This window comes from Myotis myotis, unplaced genomic scaffold (genome assembly GCF_014108235.1).
Source record: "Myotis myotis isolate mMyoMyo1 unplaced genomic scaffold, mMyoMyo1.p scaffold_m19_p_12, whole genome shotgun sequence".
Taxonomy (NCBI): domain Eukaryota; kingdom Metazoa; phylum Chordata; class Mammalia; order Chiroptera; family Vespertilionidae; genus Myotis; species Myotis myotis.
This window is the reverse complement of record NW_023416316.1, coordinates 4725753-4747799: the sequence shown is the minus strand read 5'-3', so window position 1 is coordinate 4747799 and position 22047 is coordinate 4725753. Positions and strand designations below refer to the sequence as shown.

Below are 22047 nucleotides of genomic sequence, written 5' to 3'. Positions count from 1 at the left end.
GGAGCTGGGGCCAGCAGAGAAGTGTGTTTGCACTAGAACAGGGTAGAAAGAGGCGGGGCTCAGATCTGGCAGCCCGATCAGGGGAGGACCTCTGCCACTTACTGGCTGCCTGGCCTTGGCCTGCTCAGCCCTCGGGAGCTGCACTTGCCCTGTCTTTAGGTGGAGAAAACCCCACCTCGTCCAGGGCTGTTGAGGGTTTAATTAAATGACACACGAGAAGTGCCTGGCAGCAGGCCCCAGTGAGAATTGTGTAGGGATGGCCCGAGAACCATGGGGAGGGCAGGGAGCCTGGGGCTTTCGGGCCTGATGGGTGTGGTCGGGCCTGGCCTTGTGCCCTGTGGGTCTTTAGAATGGTCTATTTGCAGGTCTGTGGTCTTTCTTTTTACCCACTTACCATCCTGACTGTAATTCAGAATCCTGGCAGCAGTCTGGCTGCCGCGGGGCCCAGCAGTATGCACATGCATTGACATTTGGAACAGACATGGGTGTCGAATTATCGCCAGTTCCTGTGACTTTTGATCCTCTGGCGCTCAGTGAAAGGTCCCCCCTCCCCCCCCCGCCCCGTCCTGCTTCGGCTCCAGGCGAACCAGCCTTGCCTGCCTCTTGGTGGCCTTCCAGAGGGTCTGCGTGAGGACTCTGTGAGGCCTGTCCCCCGCCCCAGAATGTTACACAGATGGCCACAGCATACCCATCATTACATAGCAAGGCCTCATGCTTTGTATAATGGCTGCGTACCTATTCACGGAGCCGATGTAGCATAACGTCCCCATCGTCACTTCTGCATTTCAACAATAGCCACAATGTCAGTAACAGACTGCAGAGGTAGGTAGGTCCCCACCCTTTAAGCTGAGCCCCTGGGTTGGTGAGGGGCACGCACTTGCCGAGAAAGCCCAGGCCGGCTCACCCAGGCTCTGACATCTGACCCTATCCAGGCTGGATCCTGGAGTGGCGCTGGCTGGCTGTGCTGGGCTGTGTGCCCCCCTCCTTCATGCTGCTGCTCATGTGCTGCATGCCCGAGACCCCGCGCTTCCTGCTGACTCAGCACAGGCGCCAGGAAGCCCTGGCTGCCGTGCGGTTCCTGTGGGGCTCTGAGCAGGGCTGGGAAGAGCCCCCTGTCGGGGCTGAGCACCAGGTGAGGGGCTGGGAGCTGGGGGAAGGGGTCAGGGAGGTATCACCCCTTTGCAGCCAGGGAGCCAGCACAAGCCGTTCTCAAGGATGTAACTGCATGCATGCGCGCGCACTCACACACACATGCACACACACACACACACACACACACACACACACACGGGGCCAGTGTTGTCCTGTGTGCCAGCAAGCAAAGGCCTGCGCAAGCCCCGCTCCTTGGCAGGCCCAAGCCTTGGTCTCACTGAAGAGAAAGGCCCGGCCGGGTCCCAGGGACACGCAGGGCAGACTTGAGGACTTGGTTTTTACGTGGGGGGCTGTAGGGCAGGGGCTGAAATCGAGTCTCTGCCCCTTACCTGCCGGGTGACTCCCATGGTCAGGCCTTCGTTACTTCATGTAGAACAGGAGCCAGCACGTGCTGCTGCGGAGCCAGCGGTGACGAGGACTCGGGCCCGGCCCGAGGCTGTGGGATTCTGGAGCCCCTGGCCCTCTGCCCGTGTGCTGTCTCTGTGGGCCGCCCCCCCAACAAATCAGGAAGGGATGTCCGGAGTGAGGACCTTCCACCTTACAAACGGGGAGGCCGCAGTGACGCGGAGAGGGACCCGGAGAAGCTGAGGCTCCCTCCTTGGAGCAGGGCGCCCGGGCAGAGGGCAGAGCAGCACTGACGCCCCTTCCGTCCAGCAGGGCTTACAGCTGGCCCAGCTGAGGCGGCCCGGCATCTACAAGCCCTTCGCCATCGGCATCTCACTCATGGTCTTCCAGCAGCTGTCGGGGATCAACGCTGTCATGTTCTACGCAGAGACTATCTTTGAGGAGGCCAAGTTCAAGGTAAAGAGGCCTCTGCCTCATGCCGATGCCACTCGGGTGTGGCCTTTCCCCGGGCCTCTGCCTGACCCGCCTCTGCCCATCTCCCCAGAACAGCAGCCTGGCCTCCGTCATCGTGGGCGTCATCCAGGTGCTGTTCACGGCCGGGGCGGCGCTGGTCATGGACAGAGCCGGGCGGCGGCTGCTCCTGGCCTTGTCAGGTGAGGCCCGAGGGCTCAGCCCCGTGTGCGAGTGGGGACCCCGGCCAGGCTCCCAGTGCAGGTTGGGGGGTCTGTGCCAAGGCCACTGTGTTGTGGGAGGAGGAGGACAAGTGTCCCTGAGAACAAGACAGATTTAACGGGAGCGCTCGCTGCAGGCCAGGCCCGTGCTCACCGCGTCACCACCTCACGCCGTAACCTTGCAATGAACCTGCAAGGAAGGTGCCACTGGGCCCCAGCCGACAATGAGGAAACGGAGGGCCCTGGAGGGGAAGTGACTTGACCTCTCTGAACCTCGGTTTCCCTCTGAAATGGGGGTAACGGGGCCATGGGGAGGCTCGGGAGCCCCTCGGCGTGCTGAGTGGTGCTGCTCAGTCAGGGCTCTGGGGTACTGCTCACTGCCCCGCCGAGGTGCCCAGGCCACTTGGCTGTGGCCACACCGGGCTGAGACTCCTGCCACGGGAGCCACATGCCCAGGCTCCAGGCCGCTTCCCCCAGCGCCCTGCCCAGCGCCGCCCTCCCCGCAGGTGTGGTCATGGTGTTCAGCACCAGTGCCTTTGGCACCTACTTCAAGCTGACGCAGGGTAGCCCCAGCAACTCCTCGCACGTCGACCTCCTGGCGCCCGTCTCCGTGGAGCCCGCCAACCCCGGTGTAGGGCTGGCCTGGCTGGCGGTGGGCAGCATGTGCCTCTTCATTGCTGGTGAGAGGGGGCCTGTGGGGAGGTTGGGTGGGGACTGATGGGGACGCCCTGTCACTGCTGCATTCAGTGGCTCCCAGCAAGCCCAGGCCTCCCTGGTCTCACCTGTCCATAGCGGTCCCAAGTCTGCGTTTATAGCTCTGGCCACGCGCCCAGCACCAAGCTCAGCCCTTCTCCTCTCAATCCCCCCGTCAGCGCACTGAGTGGGCCCCATTGTTATCCCGAGTGTAAGAAGCAGAGGGCCTGGCCACCGACCTCACAACGGGGAGGCACAGAGGGGGAGCCCAGCCTGGCACCCAGGCCCCTCAGCCCATGTGGGCAGCCCAGCCAGGCGTCAGCCCCGGGGTCTGCGGGGGGCCGAGGGTTCTGGTCTCTGTGGTGCTGACACCTGTCTTGTTCCCGAGGCTTCGCTGTGGGCTGGGGCCCCATCCCCTGGCTCCTCATGTCGGAGATCTTCCCCCTGCACGTCAAGGGCGTGGCCACCGGCGTCTGTGTCCTCACCAACTGGCTCATGGCCTTTCTGGTGACAAAAGAGTTCAGCAGCCTCATGGTGAGTCCAGGCCCCGGCAGCCTCCCCTCCCGTCAGCAGAGAAGTGCTTGTAGATTGTTCTCTTCGCAAAAGACTCAGAGTCAATGAATGGCCTTGTGTGCAGGCTGCCCACCCCCATCCGGGGCACCAGCTGTCTGGGTCGGGGTGAGGGGAACTCAGGCCGGACCACTCAGGAGCCTTCGGGCGGTCTTGGTGGAGGACGGCAGGGCGGGCCTCCCCCCGGACAGTGAGGACCCAGGGCGGGAAGTCGGGCTCTGTGGGGAAGTTCTGGCTCCAGCGCTGCCTGGCACTTCCCCGCTGTGACCGTGGTGTGCTGCTTACCTCCTCCGAACCAGCTTCCTTGGCGGAACATGGAGGAGGTGCCATACCTTCCTCTGGGGTTGATGGGAGCATCAGTTCAGTTCAACATTTTGCTCCCTTTTCATGGATAGACTTGACAGACACGGCCCTGCCTAAGGGGCTTCCCAGCCAATGGGGGGATGGTGTTGGAGCAGATGGACAAGCATTTGCTCAGTCATTTGCCACCCAGCCCCCAGGTCTCCTGGTACATACCACCTCCAGGTTGTTCATGGTGCCAGAGACAGCAAGGAATGAGATGGGCAGGGTCGCTTTGCTTAGGGCTGGGACAGCAGTGGACGGTGGTGGGAGGATAAACCAGGGGGATGGGCTGGGGTCTGTCCAGGGAGGGGGCCCATCAGGCAGCTGCCCCAGGGAGGGACTGCTGGGAGGACAGGCTGTGGTTCTGGGCTGGGAGGACGGACAGGCTCTGATCAAAGGGAACTGCTGTCTTCCCTGCCTGGGCCCTGAGTGCCTGTGTGTTCATACTGCCCATCTCGCCTGCTGTTCACGCACCCATTCCCTCTGGTACCTCAGAGGGCAGGGCCAAAGCCAAGTGTACAGGGAAGGTCTGTGGGCTCTGGAGCCAGACCCCGGGGGGAGAACCCAGCTGTCACTGGGTAGTGCCTCTCTGACCTGGGGCAGCCACTTCATCACAGTGAGCCTCAGTTTCCCCAGCACACAACGTCCATCCCATGGGCAGTGCTCAGCCTCCTCCACTGCCCCGCGCCCGGGCAGCGCAGGCGGGTGGTCACGTGAGGGCTGCTGCCTCCTCCAGTCGCTGGCTCTTCCCCTCTCTCTGCAGGAGGTGCTCAGGCCCTACGGTGCTTTCTGGCTCGCCTCTGCCTTCTGCGTCGGCGGTGTCCTTTTCACTGTGTTCTGTGTCCCTGAAACCAAAGGAAAGACTTTGGAGCAAATCACAGCCCATTTTGAGGGGCGATGACAGTCCCTTCCCAGGAGCGGCTGCCCTCCCAGCTGGGACAGTTTGGGTTTCGGAGGGGACAGAAGCCTGCCTGTGATTCGAGCTGGGCCTCAGCCAGAGCCCAGAGCCCCTGCCAGCCCCCAGGGAGCCAGGATCCAGGCCCTCGCCCTCCAGGTCCCTCCCTCCTGCTCAGTTCCCTACAGCCCCACGAGCCATGGGCATGAGGCTCCCAGTCCCTGGGTCCAGTTCCCACCGTTGCTCTGAGACTGAGGAGGAGGGGACGTCTCGGAGGGTCTTCAGTGCCCTGTGGCAGGCCGCCATGTGCCCTCCCTGTCGTGATACGAAGTGACAGTGGAGGAGGGGACTCTTGGTTCCTCACTTTCTGGAGGAGGTGCTTTTGGAGGCTGGGGTGGTGGCCCTTGGTCTCCTCACAGGAATGCATTTGTTGCCAAATAAAGACTTGACTCAGAAAGTCAGGTCCCGGCCTCTCTGAGCTGCAGTTGAGGAGGGCAGCTTCCTGTCCCATAAACCGGCCTCTGAGAACCTTTGTGGGTTTACTTCCCATCCCATAATCCGCTGTACTCACTTCCCTGGTGTGCAGCCCCTGTGTGCACCCACCTTGGCACCATCTATTAAGCTATAACGAGGCTGAGAGCTGGGCATTGGTTCAGGGCAGAGTGGTGGGGAGAACAGGACGGGACCCCAGGGTTGGTTTCTGGGAGGTCCTGCAGCAGCTCTCTGATGGCAGTAAAATGGGCCAAGTAACACGCATGAAAGCTCTCAGCTTTAGCAAAGTCCAAATTCCTGGGGCCTTCCAGAAGCAAGGTCATGTCCAAGTGTAGGCTCATCTTCTGTGTGGACAACTGCACATCGACACTGTTGTTAGTGCTGCACGTGGCCACTGGCTGGGCTGAGAACCGCACTGTCATGTCAGCGAGTGTCCTGCAAATGCCAACTTGTTTAGCGTGGATCGGGTCTCTGGCATCCTGACCGATTTTCTGTCCGCTTGTTGCACACGTGGCCAGTTCTCCTGCAGCTCTCCTGGGGTTGATTCAAGCTATTGTTTGTCCTGCACCCCAGAAGGTTATACGCCAGCTGTGTCTGACAGGGGCCTACTCCCTACCGTCTCAGAATCTGTTCTCAGTGAGTCAGCACCAAAGACAACTCAGTCTAACAGGCCACCCACTCTCAGCCACCTCACAGAAGACAGGTCTTTGCACTGGAAACTTCTTCACGTGAAACTTAAGCAGAGGCTGCTTCCAGCTCCTGCTTGGCCATCCCTAGCCTCTGCACATGGGGATTGGCAAAGGACCAGAGAGAAGGCAGGGGATGGCTCACACACCTCCCTCCCCCAGGCTGCAAGGGAGATGGTTAAACTTGTGGGCAAGAAAACCTGTGGCTTCAGTCCTACTGTGGTCTCTTTCCTCTTTAATCCAGGGGCCAGGAGCCATGGCAGCGTGGTAAGAGCCGGTGGACTTGGTTCCAGTTCTAGTTGCACTACTCACTATGTGACCCGGACAAGTCACAACCTCCAGGTCTCAGTTTATTCATCTGTAAAATGGGCATAATGATGCTGTCTCCCTCACAGGATTGTTGTGAGGATGAAAGGAAAAAATCATGTCAAGCACTTAGAACTGAGGATGTCATAGAATAAGTTTGTTGCTGTTAGCTGGTGGTGGTGATGAGGCTGTGGTGGAGCAAAGCTGGTGTGATGTCCAAGGTGTGCCTCTGAAAGAGACATGTGAAATATTTCCACATTTTTCTCTTTATATCCTATTTCCTACCCAGCTCCCTCAGCAACTCCTACCCATACCACCTTCTGATTGCTACCAGTACCCACTTATAGGTACCAAGGACGGTGGACACACGTGCTCTTCAGAGGTCCCCTGAGACTGCCTTGGGGCCTTCCCCTCGGGGCACAAGATGGGAAGAACCAGCCCCAGCTGGCAATCCAGTATCAGCCCAGCCCAGCCCAGCCCAGCACTGTCAGACACAGGACCATAGGGAAGAGGAGCAGGATAAAGCATTGCCACAGGACAGGTCCAGCAGAAGCTGTGCTCTACCCAGCCCACATAAGACAGGTCTCTGTACTGGATACGGTAGAAATCTGCACTGCCTACCAAGAGTCACTCCATCTCCATCTCCATCTCATCCCGCTCCCCATCCCCTCACCCCAACTCTTCCAGAAGAATGCTGGCTTCTGGGAACCTAAAACAAGGCTTCTGGGTCCTAACGCCGCCCAGTGGCCACATGCGGAATTGCATCAATTGAAGCCTGAAGCGCTCTGCTTCCTCCCAGGGGCCATGGGTAAGAAACCCTCTGCTACCACCTAGTGGCCAGTGTGGGGTTAGCACCTGTTCGGCCTGTGGCTGCAGGCAGCACCGCACCAACTGGAAGGAGTCAAAAATCAAGGAGTGTCCACAGCCCTGGAAGCTGGAAGAGGCAAGGAAACAGATTCTCCCCTAGAGCCTCTGGAAGGCATGTAACCGTGCCAACACCTTGATTTTACCCCAGTGATACCCATCTCCGACTTCTGACCTCCAAAGTCGTAAGCCCCAAATTTCAGAAGCCGAAAGTGGAAATGGGCTTATCTCAAAGGGATCTGTGAGCGTGACTTGCCTAATGGAGTTAATCCAGTAAGATTCATACAGGACTCACTAAGTTAAGAGGGTTATATTGGCAAAAACGCTACCAGCTGTGACTGAAAGGGGCCGAGACCGTACAACGTAAGAGGCCTTAGGACCCCTACACTCATTCCCGCTTCCCAGGTAACGCATTCCCGTCTTATTGTCAAAATGCCTCTAAAATTGAATTGAGTTATCGGGAAGTTGCTTGGGTGGTGAAGAATTTTCATCAATGCTCTGAGGAAGTCCATTGAAATATCCCCTGACGCAGCAGAGAATCCTCCAACGGACAGAAAGTTCAGGAATCTCCTTTTGCAACAGTGCTGATCAAACACTATCAAAGTGTGTTTTTGACCCTGAAATTACTGAAGCGGTTCCCTCCTGCCGATTGATTTTATACTTTGAGAATGCCAGGCCACCAACCGGTGGCAGCCCTGTTCACACTGAGAAGCTCAAGAGGAGTGTGAAGGTGTCGAGCTGGGCCTGAGTTGAAGGTCCGGGAAGGAGAAAACCTTCTTCACCTGCTACTCTGGGAACGCGACCAACTGAAAAATCAGGAGCCAAGAACCAGTGTAGATCTGTTGTCTGCGCTAAAACTACAACTCCCATGATCCTTAGCGCCAAGTCCCTTCCTGTCTCAGAGGCTCCAGGCGTTGGATTCCGGTGGACCTGAAGAGCTTGTGCGACATAGCATGATGGGAAATAGATTCTGGGAGCGAGAACTGGCGGAAGCCTCTCTAGGAAGCACGATCCAGGAGCGTGCGCGGATCACAAAGCTGGCACGGAGAGAACAGGCTTTGACTAGGAAGAGAGCACGGAGATTTCTAGGGAAAAGAAGCGAGAGGCGCTGGAAGGCAAGTGCGCATGACCGGAAGTGATGCTGTTTTCGCGCGTCCTCTGGCGCGAGAAGAGGACGTGACGTTTGGCAGGACCCGAAGCCGGTTTCTCAGTTAGAGCGGTACCCGGTTACCTGCCTGCGGTATTTTCCCGCGGTGTTTTGTTTGAGACTGAGTCGTTGGCTGCGCCTCGGGCTCCCCAGCCGAGGCCTGGCTGTGGCTGGGAGACAGTGAAAGACCCAGCTGGACAGCCCCCGCCCGAGCTCCCGGAGCCCAGCACCGCAGGCTCAGACCCGGCCTCGGGGGAAGGCGGGAGAGAGGAATCCGCGGGCAGAGCAGGGAAGCGACGCTGGCGCCCGGAGAACTGCTGGGAGGCGGTGTCGCGTGGTGATACCCGAATGCTGGAGGAAGGTGAGTGGGCTGAGGCAACGGTTTGCAGGCCAGCCTGTCCCAGCGTGCCCGTTATTGCTGCTGTGCGACGCGGTCCCCGAACCCCGCGGTTGTCCTTCCCACTTAGGGACGATCTTCTAATAAAGAATTCTGAGGTCAAAAAAGTTTGAGGAGCTCAGCCCCGGATAATCTCTGAGTACCCAACCCCTCACCCTGGGACGTACTCGGGGTCTCCTCCATTGCTGCTGATCTCCCAGCTATTGAAGCAGCCAAGCATCCTTGGAACAGGAGCCTATTGACTCCACCTGAGATGAGGGCGGGTTGAACCCAGCTGATCGTAAAATTGTGGAAGGTACTGGGGATTTGGAATCAGAAGTCCTGTTTAACCTGTGTTTCTTTATGGAGGAAAGGGTAAAATAACATTGAGTACCTCGATTACCAGTAAGAACTGTAAGCGTCAAATAAAATAGCACTGCTAACGCCTTGCAGAACAGAACAAATGTGCATTAAATTTCATCTTTACCACCCAGGCTTGTGCCATCCTCCCCTAAATCAAGGAGCCCCTGTATTCGTCAGTAACTCTTCAAGTCCAATTTGACAACCAGCATTTCGTGCTGTCTTCCCCAGAGACCTGAGAACGTAAGCAGCAGGTTATCATCCTCTCCGAAGAGAAAAATAAGATACAGTGGAGTTAGGTGAAACTCAGTAACTTAAGACCTTTTTCTTTCTTTTTCTGAGGACTATACTACCTCTTCTATTTTTTAACTGAAATATAATTCACATACTATATTCACTTTTAAAGTATACAGTTCAGTGGCTTTTAGTATATTTGCAAAGTTGCAAAACCATCACCACCACTATTTAGTTCTGAAACATTTCATCACCCTAAAAAGAAACCCATACCCATTAACCACTCCTTCCCCCTCCTCTAGTCCCTGGCAACCACTGTATGGATTTGCCCATTTTGGACGTTTCATAAAAATAGAATCATACAGTATGTGTCTGATTTCTGTCACTTAGGGTAATTTTGTAACATGAATGCATCTCATTCCTTTTTATGGCTGAATAATATTCCATTATATGGATGTACCACATTTTATCTGTCCCTGGGCTGATGGATGTTGGGTGGTTTCCAGTTTGGGCTATTATGAATAACTAGATGCCCTGTGCATGGATTTGTGCACATTGAAAGGAAATTAATTAAAAGGTGGCTGGTGGGGCGGGACTGGGTGAGACCGGCGGACATGCCTTAGAGCCAACCTCCCGAGGTCCCTCCCCGGCCAGCCACACCTGGTGTGGCGATGCAGCTCAAAGGGCGTCTGTGGAGTGAGTTGGGGTCCCTCTAGCAGGTGGGGTCCCTCAGCCTGGCCTGCGGGGATGGGGCCAAAACAGGCTCTCTGACATCCCGAGGGGTCCCAGATTGCAAGAGGGCGGTTCTCCAGTGATGCACCCTAGAATTGGGCTCCCTCATCCCTGGTTCCAGGTGCATCACCCAAGAACCACAGATGCCAAGTCACCACAGTGTGGCAGCTCCTGCATTGAGCATCTGCCCTCTGGTGGTCATTGTGTGTCATAGCTACTGGTCGGACAGTTGCTTAGGCTTTTATGTATATAGATAATGCTGTGAACATGTGTGCAAAAGTTTTTGTGTGGACACGTTTTCATTGTTCTCAGGTCTATGCCTGGAAAAGGAATTGCTGTGTGGTATAGCTTTCTAAGGAGCTGCCGAACTGTTTTCCACCGGGGCTGCACCATTTTACATTCCCAGTAGCAATGTGTGAATGTTTGTTTCTCCCTACATCAACGCTTGTTTTCCACCTGTAAATTTTAGCCATCTGGTGTGCCAAGTGGTACCTCATTGTGCTTTAATATGCATTTCTCCAACGAGTAGTTATGTTGAACATCTTTTCATGTACTTTTTGGCTATTAGTATATCTCCCTTAGAGAAATATACAAATCCACTGCTCATTTTGAAATTGAGTTTTTTGTTTATATATTTTTTTAAAAATGTATATTTTATTGATTTTTTTACAGAGAGGAAGGGAGAGGGAGAGTTAGAAACATCGATCAGCTGCCTCCTGCACACCCCCTACCAGGGATGTGCCTGCATCCAAGGCACATGCCCTTGGCCGGAATCTAACCTGGGACCATTCAGTCCGCAGGCTGATGCTCTATCCACTGAGCCAAACCGGTTAGGGCTGTTTATATATTCTTTATGTATTCTGGATACTGGACCCTTAAATTTATGATTTTGCACATATTTTTCCCCATTCTGTGGTTATCTTTTTGACGTTTTTTAAAAATATATGTTTTTATTGATTTCAGAGAGAAAAACATCAATGAGAGAGAATCATTGATTGGCTGCCTCTTGCACGCCCCACACTGGGGATCAATCCCGCAACCCAGGCATGTGCCCGTGACCAGAATCAAACCTGAGACTCTTCTGTCCACAGGTTGACGCTCTATCCACTGAGCCAAACCAGCTAGGGGTCTTTTCACATTTTTTATAGTGTCCTTTGAAGCACGAAGTTTTTAATTTTGATGAAATCCAATTTATTTTTTTCTTTTGTTGCTTGTGCTTTTGGTGCCATATCTAGGAAACTATATTTTCTTCTAGGACTTTTAGCTTTCACATTAGGTCTTTGATCCATTTTGAGTTCATTAGCAGTACAAGGTAGGGGTCTAATTTCATTCTTTTATTGATTTTCAGAGGGAGGAACATCCATTTGTTGTTCCACTTATTCATTCATTGGTTGATTCTCATATGTGCCCTGACCAGGAGTCAAATTTGCAATCTTGGCATATTGAGATGATGCTCTAACCCAGCAGTTGCCAACCAGTCCAAAAGGTTGGTGGCTGCTGCTCTAACCAACTGAGCTTCTCAGTCAGGGCCTCGAACTTCATTTTTATGTGGATGTCCAGTTGCCCCAGCACCATTTTTTTTTGAAAAGAATATTTTCCCCACTTAATTTCTTAGTACTCTTGTTGAAAATCAATTGTTTATACAATGTGCTTATTTCTGGACTCAGTTCTTTTCTATTGATACACTGTATGTCTGCCCTTGTACCAGTACAGCACTATTTTGATTACTGTTTTGTATAAAGTTTTGATATTGCAAACTAGTCCTTCAACTTAGTTCATTTTCCAGATTTACTATTCTGGGTCTCTTGCATTTCCATGAAATTTTGGGTTAGTTTTCTGTAAAAGAGCCAGCTAGGATTTTGACAGGGATTGCACCAACTCAACAATGGTTTTTAGTGTACATGCCTACACTTCCTGTTTTTATTACTAGGCATTTCATCCTTTTAATACTCTTCGAATTGCTTTAAATTTCATCTTTTGATTGTTCATTGCTAATACCTAGAAATACACCTGGAGAAATAGCTATTCAAATCTTTTGCCCATTTTAAAGCGGTTGTCCCTTTACTGTATATTATCTTGTATCCTGCAACCTTGAACTTACCTGTGATAGCTTGTGGATTCCTGAAGACTTTATGTATAAAAAATCATGAAGTTTTAATCCCTTTCCAATCTGGATACCTTTTTCTTTTCCCTTGCCTAAGTGGCCTGGCTAGAACTTCCCGTAAAATACTGAATAGAAGTGGCAAGGCAGACATCTTAAAGCATCTCAAATGCAATTAGTTCTCTTCTGTTCCTAGTTTATCATAAAATGGTGTCATATTTTGTAATATCTTTTCGGTTTTTAGATCATGTGGGAGTTTTTCTTTGTATTAATATGGTATATTATGTAGACTGAACCAACCTGTGTTCTTAGTATGAATCTCACTTGGTCATTTCCCTTTGATTAGGCAAATTTGCAGAGGCACTTTCTCCAAAGAATAGGACATTTGTAAACTATATACTTATTTGCTAGGCACTGTACCAACTGCTTTATCTGCATTTTCCTTTAAATTTTCAAAGCAACAACTTTACAAGGTATTTATCCCCACTTTACAGATGAGAAAAATGAGATTTATGAGGTTCTGTGATTTGCACACTGCCGGTAGTGGTGAATAGGGGATACTAGACTCTGCTACACTCTAGTGCAGAGGTGGGGAGCCTTTTTTCTGCCAAGGGTCATTTGTAATTTGACATCCCCAGGCCATACAAAATTATCAGCTTAAAAAAGGGAAATTTATACCCCACTGCGGGTCTGTGAATTCAGCCCGTGACCTGACACTTTTGAACCCACTCTTCAGAGTGAGAATGTGACTTCCTAGCTTGGTGAGCTAAACTTTTATGCCTCATTTGTTTCTTTTCTTCCAGAATCATGATCTCCAGACCCTAACCTTTCCCAAGAGGAAAGCACGGGAGAGGAAGGAATGGGAATGGTGACTAGTCTCCTCACAGCAGGGCCACATGTAAGTTGGAAATTTACTCAAAAACAGCCTTGTATTAAGGGGGGTTTTGTTATTAATTACAAAAGAAATACATATTCATTGTAGAAAACCTGGGACACACAATGGGTGATACTTAGGAGGAAGAATGAATAGGCACTTGGATTTGTGGTGAAGGATAACACCAGGTTTCTGGGCGGCCAACTAGGTGAATGGAGGCACCGTTCTCAGAGCTGAAAATATACCTTCTTGCCTCTGTGGCTTTCCCCTGCCTTAGATAATTATCCTTCTCTTGCTCCTTCTGAGGAATTTCTCTAAGGCTAGCATGTTGATTGCCTCCTCCCAGCCTCCACCCAGGATTCCTCTTCGATCATCTTACATGCTGCTCTGTCCGTCTCCGACACATTACAGGACATTGCATGTGCTTGGCTCTCCTGTATCGTGTCATGTCTGAGTTCACAGAAATACCTATTGAATGTTCTTAAAACATTAAGCTTTCACATGTTTGCCAATTTACACCTGGTGGCTCATTGGGCAAACTGATTGTAATTTTGGTTTTCCTATATTGCTGTTAATCCCAAGCAGCTGTTACTTTCTGTCCAATTACTGTTCATGCATACACACGTCGTTTCTTCATAAGGAAAAGCTACCAGAATTGTAAATGTATCAGCAAGAGACTTTTATTTTTGTGTCAATATCCAATACTGTTAAGCACATAGTAAGTGCTTTTCTGGAACTCAAAGCCCTGAATCCTTCCCAAGACCCTCTCCAGGCCTGCTAGCCATCTCACCCGTAGCTGCCCACCTCCCTCACCACACATCCAAAGGTTACTGGGCAAGAAATGTGCTTGTTGTTTCAGGGATCCACGCCCTTCAGCAGTGTGACTGCAGCTTTTCCTCACAAAGAGTGGAGGCACTTGGTCCGAGCTCCAAGGGAAGGAGATACCAGAGAAGTCCAGGAACCTGGTCCTACTGGGTAAGGAAACCATTGGGCATCCTCTGCTCAGTCTGAGAGCCTGTGGCCCTTTCCAGTGTTGAGTGGTCCCGAATGGCTCCGACACCCTGGAGGGAGTGTTCAGTCTCCCTCGTTCCCTAGGAAGTCTCTGCATTCTTGCTGGGGGATGGGCATTTTCGTTTGCTCCCTGGGGTTACATCTCACCATTCCCCCCCTAGGACTAGGGCTGGGGTAACCCTCAGGTTAGTTTTCTCTAGTCAGTAGTTTCACATCTTCCCAAGTAGCTTGCTTTATGAGCTTAGCTTAAATCCTCAGCTTGACCCCCTTCTTGAGGCTGTTCATGTAGTTCCTTCCAGAAACGCTTTTACCAAGACATCAGCACCACACCATGTCTGTCTGTCTTACTGCTGTATCCCGTAGTGCACAGCACAAGTGCATGCTCAATATGTATTTGTTGCATGAATGGAATTAATGGCCTAACTGGCCTTTTCCATTCCCCTGAATGCTAGGTGGCTATTAGGACAGGTCTCTAAAGCCCAGTTTCCCAGCCTGGTATGAACTCCCATTTAGAACAAGGGTAAAGCCCATGGATGCTGGAGGGAGAAGGCCTAAGGAGTACCTGTCCAGGTAAGGGAACAAGCACTAAGCCAGTGAGTCTTGGGAGCAAAAGCCCCTTTGAAACCCACATTAATGCATTTGGTAAGGGAATAGTAACTGGGGGTACAAAGGTGAGGGTGCGGGCTATCTTAGATCAGATGAATAGGCATGAACTCCCAGTTAGAACAAGGGAAAAGTCCATGGAACAGTGGGGGAAAAAAAATAGGTTCTAAGGACACCTAGACTATACAGGAAGGAAATCCATTTACTGACCCCAGAGCATGTGCCAAATGGGAGGGGAACTGCATGTTGCCCTCCCAGCCCCCTGGATAACTGGCAAGAAGTGCAATTCAGGCCGTGTAGCCCAAGTGCACACCAGGACCGAGGCCCAAAATAGCTCCATGGCTTGTGTCCAAAATTTCCTACAGCCTGTAACTGCTCCAATTACAGCTCACCCGAGGCTCCCCGCAGCCTGCTTCCTCTTCCAGCTGCCCTTCCAAGGTGGTCCTGGCGTGGCTCACACCTACTCCAACAGCAGCTCTGGGCTCTGAAGTGGCTTCACCTCTGGACTCCTCACAGCCTGATTCCACTCACACGTCTGCCAAGATGGTCCTAGCACAGCTTGCCCCTGGGACTTGTGGCTTACACCCGCCACAACTAAAGCTCCAGGCCCCATTGTGACTTTCCCTGGACTCCGCAGCCTGAGCCCCTCCAACTGGCCTGCCAAGGCACGTCAGAGCACCTGTCCTCAGGACGCCTGCAGCTCTTACACAGGCCACTCCAGAAGGTGCTGTTTTGCCTAATTCATAGAAACAGCCAAATGAGACAGAGAAATATGTCCCAAATGAAAGAACAGGACAAAAGCCCAGGAAAAGAAATGAGATGGAGACAAGTAATCTACCAAATAGAGTTCAAAACACTGGTTATAAGGATGTTTAGTGAACCCAGGAGAATAGATTAACTCAGCGAGAATCACAAAGAGGTAAGACATATAAAGCAACTAGTTACGTACAAAGGAGCCCCCATAAAACTATCAGCTACTTTTCAGAAATTTTGCAGGCCAAAAAGGAATGGTACAATATATTCAAAATAATGAAAGGGGGGGAAACCTGTAACCAACAATACTCTACCCATGTATCCTTTAGAATTGAAGGCTAGTTTCCTAGACAAGCAAAAGCTAAACCAGCACCAGAGATAAAAAGTTAAAGGGATTTTAGGTGGGAAAGAAAATTCCTTTAAACTAAAAGAAAATGTAAGGGTGACCTCAGCATTATGGCAGTGTGTGGAAACTCCTTTTTATCTCCCCTTACATCGGCAATCCAATAAAGCCTGAGATGTCCATGCATCTGAAAGGCAGGGGTATTGGAATGCATAGGGGAGGCAGGATTAGATGCAGTTCGGTGGCCCCACATAACACAGTAGCAAGGGAGGTGTTGGGGTGTGCCCCCACACTATGACCCTGCAAAAACAATATTGGTGGCCAAGAATCTGGCTCCCTTCCTCTCCCCCCACTTGCAGCAGAGCCAGGTAGCAGCAGTGATGGTGCCCATTAGGAACAAGAGGCAGCCCTGTGGGTGTGTGAACCCAGCTCCTGACCACCCACTCCATGGTGGTTGCGCCCAAGACTGAGGGGACCCAGACACAGTGGGGACTCCTATAATAACCCCTGAAGCACACACAGCACAAGAAAAAAAAACCTGAAAACTTAGCACTATGTCACCTTCTACTGATAAACAAAACAGAGCCTCTAATTATCAACCTATTGAATCTTTAAGATCAAAACAGTATCTAAACAAGGAAAGAATCCACTACCTCAAATGCACAGGCAGAGGAACGATCCCTTAAGTGCCATGAACAACCAGGGTAGCATGTAACTTCCAAGTGTCCAGAAACCAATCTGAAAGACATGGAAGACATATCGATTCCTGCCATGAAGAAACTCAACATACAAGAAAACTGGGAGGCAGTTCAGGCGAGGTCAGGATAAAATCAGTGAGCAAACGGAGTACTTTACCAGAAAGAACCAAACCAATTCTGCAGCTGAAGGACTGCCACTGAATGAGATGAGGAGCACACGAGGCTCCGGCCGATTCCTAGCCTGTGTCAAGCTTAGTGGAGCTTCTTCCCATACACATAAAGAAACAGAATTTCCGGAGGATGAGGCCCAGAAATCAGGATTTTAAAAAGATTCCCAGGTGATTCTAATGTGCAGCCCAGGTTGAGAACCACTGCCTTACACCAAACGGGTTGCGGACTGGATCCCGTGGGGCACATACAGGAGGCAGCTGAATGTGTCCCCTTTCCTCTCTAAAAATCAATGTACATATCCCTCAGGTGAGGATTATCAATAAAATACATAAAAAGCATTGGAAATACAATAAACCAGATGGAAGACAGAATTTGTGAAACTGAAAAAAATAACGAAAAATCTAGAATTGACAAGATCTTCACAAAACTAGGGAGAGAACTAGACAATCCAGTACAAGCAGCTAACAGGACATGAAATTACCTCTGCAAAAAGACCCCTAAGACGCATTAAAACTGTCAAAAGCTACTAACAGCCAGGCCACTGGGGCTCGGTTGGTTGTCATCCCATGAAGCAGTCACGGTTCATTTCCGGGTGAGGGGATGTGCAGGAGGCAGCGGATGAATGTTTCTAGCTCTCTCTCCCTCTCTTTCTCTGAAATCAATAAAAACATTTTTTTAGCCCTAACAGGTTTGGCTCAGTGGATAGAGCGTCAGCCTGCGGACTGAAAGGTTCCAGGTTTGATTCTGATCAAGGGCATGTACCTTGGTTGTGGGCACATCCCCCGCAGGGGGTGTGCAGAAGGCAGCCGATCGATGTTTCTCATCATGTTTCTAACTATCCCTCTCTTCCTCTCTGTAAAAAAAAAAATCAATAAAATATATATTTAAAAAAAAAACACTTTTTTGCCAAAACCGGTTTGGCTCAGTGGATAGAGCGTCGGCTTGCGGACTGAAGGGTCCCAGGTTCGATTCCGGTCAAGGGCATGTACCTGGGTTGCGGGCACATTCCCAGTGGGGGATGTGCAGGAGGCAGCTGATCGATGTTTCTCTCTCTCTATCTCTCCCTTCCTCTCTGTAAAAAATCAATAAAATATATTTTTTTAAAAAAACAACACTTTTTTAAAAAAGAAGTTAATGATAAAGAATTTTCAAGGAGGGGAAGGGGCAGGGGAACAGACAGCAACCACCAAAGGAAAACTTACCAGATTATCCTATTTCTCAGTAACCCCACAGGCCAGGTGAGTGGAATTATATATTCAAAACACTGAAACGAGGTTGCAGTGGTGGTATAGTAGTGAGCATAGCTGCCTTCTAAAACACTGAAACTACCAGCCAATACTAATCCAACAAAACTATCCATGATAGATGAGTAAAGATATAATACATACATACAATGGAATCTTACTCAGCCCTGAAAAATGAAACTTAGCTATTTGCAACAATATTAACAGACCTTTTCTAAAAAGTATTAAGTGAAAAAAGTCAGACAGAGGAAGACAAATACCATTTGCTTTCACCTATATGTGGAATCTAAAAAACAAAAAAAAAATGAACCAATGAAACAAACAGCACAAGCTCATGGTCAGAGGGGGGAGGGAGGTCAGTGTTGGGCAGAAAAAGGGAAGAATTCAGGAGTACAAACTTCCAGCTATAAAATAAGTCACAGTGATTTAAGTTACAGAAAAGAGACCAGAATCAATGTAACAACTATCGTGACAGATGGTTACTAGACTTACTGTGGTCACTTCCTAAGGCATAAAAATGTGCTGCACACCAATTTTAAAGAATCATTAACTTAAAAAATATCCATTCTAGTAAAAATGATGCAGGTTCAGTTAAATTTAGAAAAAGATCAAGATCCCCAATCCCATCACACAGAAGTCTTCATATCACAAAATTCAGTAATATGTAATTTTACATATTCCTTTTCTCACTTGTGTGTTTCTATCACTGCATATTCTCTGAAAGCAAGGTTTTTATGACTTATATTATTATACTATCTTGGACATTAGGAAATACAGATAAGCACTAGGAAAAATTGTCTGATCCCACAACCCGAAGACAATACAGCTTATACCCACATCTCTCAGGGCTTTTCTACCAAAGGAGTTAGTGCAGACTTCAAACATGACTTGCAATTGCTAATAGTGTCCCTTGGTTGGCTGTGCTATGGTCATCCCCTCATTATTCAACATTTAGATGTTTGCTTTTCATTTGACAGCTGTGTATTCTCAATGGTTCCTTAGGATAAACTCGAATAGAATTCTGCTATCAATATTTTCAAGACTCTTGGCATGTGCAACCATATTGTTTTCCAGAATGTTCCAATTTATGCAGCCCCACCAGTGTATGAGATATCGGGGTGCTAAATTCTTATCAACGCTAGGATTACACATTTTTTTAAATCTTAATTTTAAAAAGTGAAAAAATGTATGTTGCTGCACTGTTAGCAGCTTTTTATTTTGTTTGTTTTTGTTAATCCTCACCCGAGGCTATTTTTTTTTTTTAGGGAGAGTGGAAGAGAGAGGGAGACAGAAACATCAATGTGAGAGAAGCACATGGATTGGTTGCCTCCTGCACAAGCCCTGACCAGGGCCTGGGCTGGGGAGGAGCCTGCAACCAAGATATGAGCCCTTGACGGGAAGCGAACCCAGGACCCTTTGGTCCTCAGGTCAACACTATCCAGTGAACTAAACTGGCTAGGGCTGTTATCAGCTTTTTAACCCAGGTGAGCAGAATGCCCAAAACCACACAGAATTGAGACCAGGACAGAAGCCACTGGTCGTTATTCATGGTTTAGAACAGAAACAGAAACCACTAATGTTCTGGGTGAAAAGTGAAGCATCAAACCTGTCTGCACTCGAGTTCAGCCAAACTCCTCCAGCCTTTGTATGTCAGTATTCTCTTTTCTTCTACCGAAGGAATTTTTTAAATTGCCTTTCTACATCTTTTTCAGACTGGAAGACTGTGTCTGAATCACCACCAGAGCAAGACCTTTCTGAAGAATCATTCCAAAACACAAGGGTAGAGATACCTCCTGGGGAATCAGATCATAGGAGCTGTGGACAGGGGAAGAGCTTTAATCTGCGACCAGTCCTTTCTCCACAACAGAGCGCTCCTAAAGAAGTGAGACCCCATAAATGTGAAATACAAAGAGCCTCAGCAGGAATTCAGACATAATTAAATCTCACAGAGCAAAACCATACACATGTAATGAGTGTGGCAAAGCCTTCAGTTACTGTTCTTCCCTTTCACAGCATCAGAAGAGCCACACTGGGGAGAAGCCTTATGAGTGCAATGCATGTGGGAAGGCCTTCAGCCAGAGCTCATCTCTTACTCAGCACCAAAGGATTCACACTGGAGAGAAACCTTATAAATGCAGTGAGTGTGGAAGAGCCTTCAGCCAGAATGCAAACCTCACAAAACACCAACGCACTCACACTGGAGAAAAGCCCCACAGATGCACCGAGTGTGAGAAAGCCTTCAGTGACTGTTCAGCCCTTGTTCAGCATCAGAGAATTCACACTGGAGACACCCTACGAATGCAGCAACTGTGGGAAGGCCTTTCGTCACAGTGCCAACTCACAAACCACCAGAGGACTCACACAGGGGAGAAGCCCTACGGGTGCAGTGAGTGTGGGAAGGCCTTCAGTTACTGTGCAGCGTTTATACAGCATCAGAGGATCCATACAGGAGAGAAACCTTACAGATGCAACGCATGTGGGAAGGCCTTCAGCCAGAGAGCAAACCTCACAAACCACCAGAGGACTCACACTGGAGAGAAACCCTACAAGTGCGAGTGTGGGAAGGCCTTCAGCCAAAGTACAAATCTTATAATCCACCAAAAGACCCACACTGGGGAGAAGCCATAAAGCATTTAACCAGAGTTCATCCCCTAGTCAGCATCAGAGAATTCACACTGGTGTGAAACCCTACCAATGTAGGGAGGTGGGAAGGCTTTCAGGTGTAGTTCAGCTTTCATTAGCCACCAGAGACTCCATGCTAGAGAGTAACTGGCAACGTGACCAACGTGGATGGGGACCTGACGGTTTGAAAGCCTCTGGAAACACTTTTGCACCGTAATAAAGTGACTATTTCATGTGGAAGGTCTCAAGAGCTTTTTTTCTTTAATATAACCCAACTCAAATTACTAGTCACCTATATTCATGAGCCTAAGTGCTTTTTTGTGTACCAAGCACTCCAAGAAACCTTGGTTTATAAAGGTATGATCAAATCAGTGGAAGACCTGGTTCCTACTTAAACGCTAGGTATTTCAGCAATGGTTATCCCTCCTTGAATGACTTGTAAAAACCATAAGAACCAAGAATTCTAGCCAGGAAAGAGCATTTCTCTATAATGGGGTCAATAAAGTATCTGATTTGGGGAAGTAAATTCAAGTAGGAAAGATTCTGGGGCCACCACTTAATGCTACAATTTCACTGAGGGTAGATGAAGGATTCCTGCCTTAATGCTAAATATGTGAAAACCTACACACACACAGATGCACCGCAACACTGCTATACCCTATGTCCGCTTTATAACTGACCTAGTGCTGTTTGAGCTGTTAAGTCTTGGAAGGATAGAAGCTGAGGATGTCAGGAGGCTGTTACCAAAATCTCCCCATAAGGCACACCCTAACAGGGAGGGACGACCTGACGAAGCCATGCTCTCCCTGTGTCAGGGGCGGGTGGGCTATCCCTGCTTTCCCCACTAGAGGGCAGTTCCCTTTGCTTTTCCACTTTGCACTGACCTGGGTCCTACTGTTGACATTACACCAACTGGTGTGATCTCATCTCAGCAGTTACAAACCACTGTGTGCTTTCCCTGGTTTTTGGTTAGGAATGCGCTTGACTTCAGGGACAGATTTCCCAGTACTGGCCACCTGCTGCAAGGGAGGCCTGTGTCAACTATTCTCACCCCAAGCCTCTAGCTTTGATTCTTTGGGTGACTTGGCACATGTCCTAGAATACTTATTTTTCCCTCACCTTTCCACTAAAGATAGTGTGTTCTCCAACCCTGATTGCACCTGGGGTGACTAAGAACCCCCTACTAAAGGGCCTGTTGACAAAATTAACGGGAGAGCAAAGAAACAACTAATGGCAAAAAATGAAGCTCTTGGGTTAATCATTCCCAAGTGGAGTTTCAAGCTCCTCAACTGTGGCCTATCCCAGTGCCCAGGTGCCCATCCGCTGCGTGTCTAATGAAGGAAAAGTGAGTGATGAGCTCTAAGGATGATTTAGAGCAAACAGAGGGATGATGAAGAAAAAGGTGAAAACATAGATTATAATCTGTTGCTGGTTTAAAGCCAAGAGAATGTTAGGACTAGGCTGTAGCTCAACTTTAGAAGTATACTTGACCCTCACTTTCACATAATTAATCAAGGACACAGGTCAGGTTTCTTTGTTATCCAATCATTTAGCCCCAGCTGTGTACTGGAATGGATATAGAAGTCTTGAATTACAGGCCCTGGGCCCCACCCCCCCCAAATGATTTGGTCTAAGATGAAGAACATCACTCACGTAGTTATGCTGCACAAGTTTTCCTTCTGGCCAAGAACTATTTCTTATGAAGAGCTCTAGGAATGTCTACAAAAACCGCTGAGACTTCTTTTCTAGATGTCTTTCATGA

The 22047-nt window shown here is 49.7% G+C and overlaps 2 protein-coding genes and 1 long non-coding RNA gene across 16 annotated transcripts in view; 2 read left to right on the top strand and 1 right to left on the bottom strand.

Moving 5' to 3' along the window:
• LOC118667045 overlaps positions 1 to 1810 on the bottom strand; it is a 19295-nt gene extending 17485 nt beyond the window's left edge. Inside the window, exon 1 of the long non-coding RNA XR_004971145.1 lies at positions 1482 to 1810. This is a non-coding gene — a long non-coding RNA (uncharacterized LOC118667045). The remainder of the gene's footprint in view (positions 1 to 1481) is intronic.
• SLC2A8 (solute carrier family 2 member 8) overlaps positions 1 to 19514 on the top strand; it is a 22088-nt gene extending 2574 nt beyond the window's left edge. For 2 of the 14 annotated variants that reach the window (XM_036329609.1, XM_036329604.1), the window contains 6 exons: positions 933 to 1132; positions 1807 to 1953; positions 2042 to 2150; positions 2675 to 2848; positions 3250 to 3395; positions 4537 to 5125. In XM_036329609.1, the coding sequence (XP_036185502.1) occupies positions 933 to 1132; positions 1807 to 1953; positions 2042 to 2150; positions 2675 to 2848; positions 3250 to 3395; positions 4537 to 4674 (914 nt within the window). In that variant the 3' untranslated portion in view covers positions 4675 to 5125. The other 12 variants (XR_004971137.1, XR_004971138.1, XR_004971139.1 and 9 more) reach the window with 12 other exon arrangements.
• On the top strand, positions 19034 to 22047 carry ZNF79 (zinc finger protein 79). Its single transcript, XM_036329612.1, has 2 exons — positions 19034 to 19545; positions 19677 to 22047. The coding sequence occupies exons 1-2, from the start codon at positions 19240 to 19242 to the stop codon at positions 20289 to 20291; spliced, it is 921 nt and encodes a 306-aa protein (XP_036185505.1). The 5' UTR covers positions 19034 to 19239; the 3' UTR covers positions 20292 to 22047.

Bases quoted from the DNA above. Each gene is read 5' to 3' on its own strand.
- ZNF79 (XM_036329612.1), top strand. From the start codon at position 19,240: ATGTTCTGGGTGAAAAGTGAAGCATCAAACCTGTCTGCACTCGAGTTC. The intron at 19,546-19,676 runs GTGAGACCCCAT...TCCCTTTCACAG, and splicing joins AACAGAGCGCTCCTAAAGAA to CATCAGAAGAGCCACACTGG.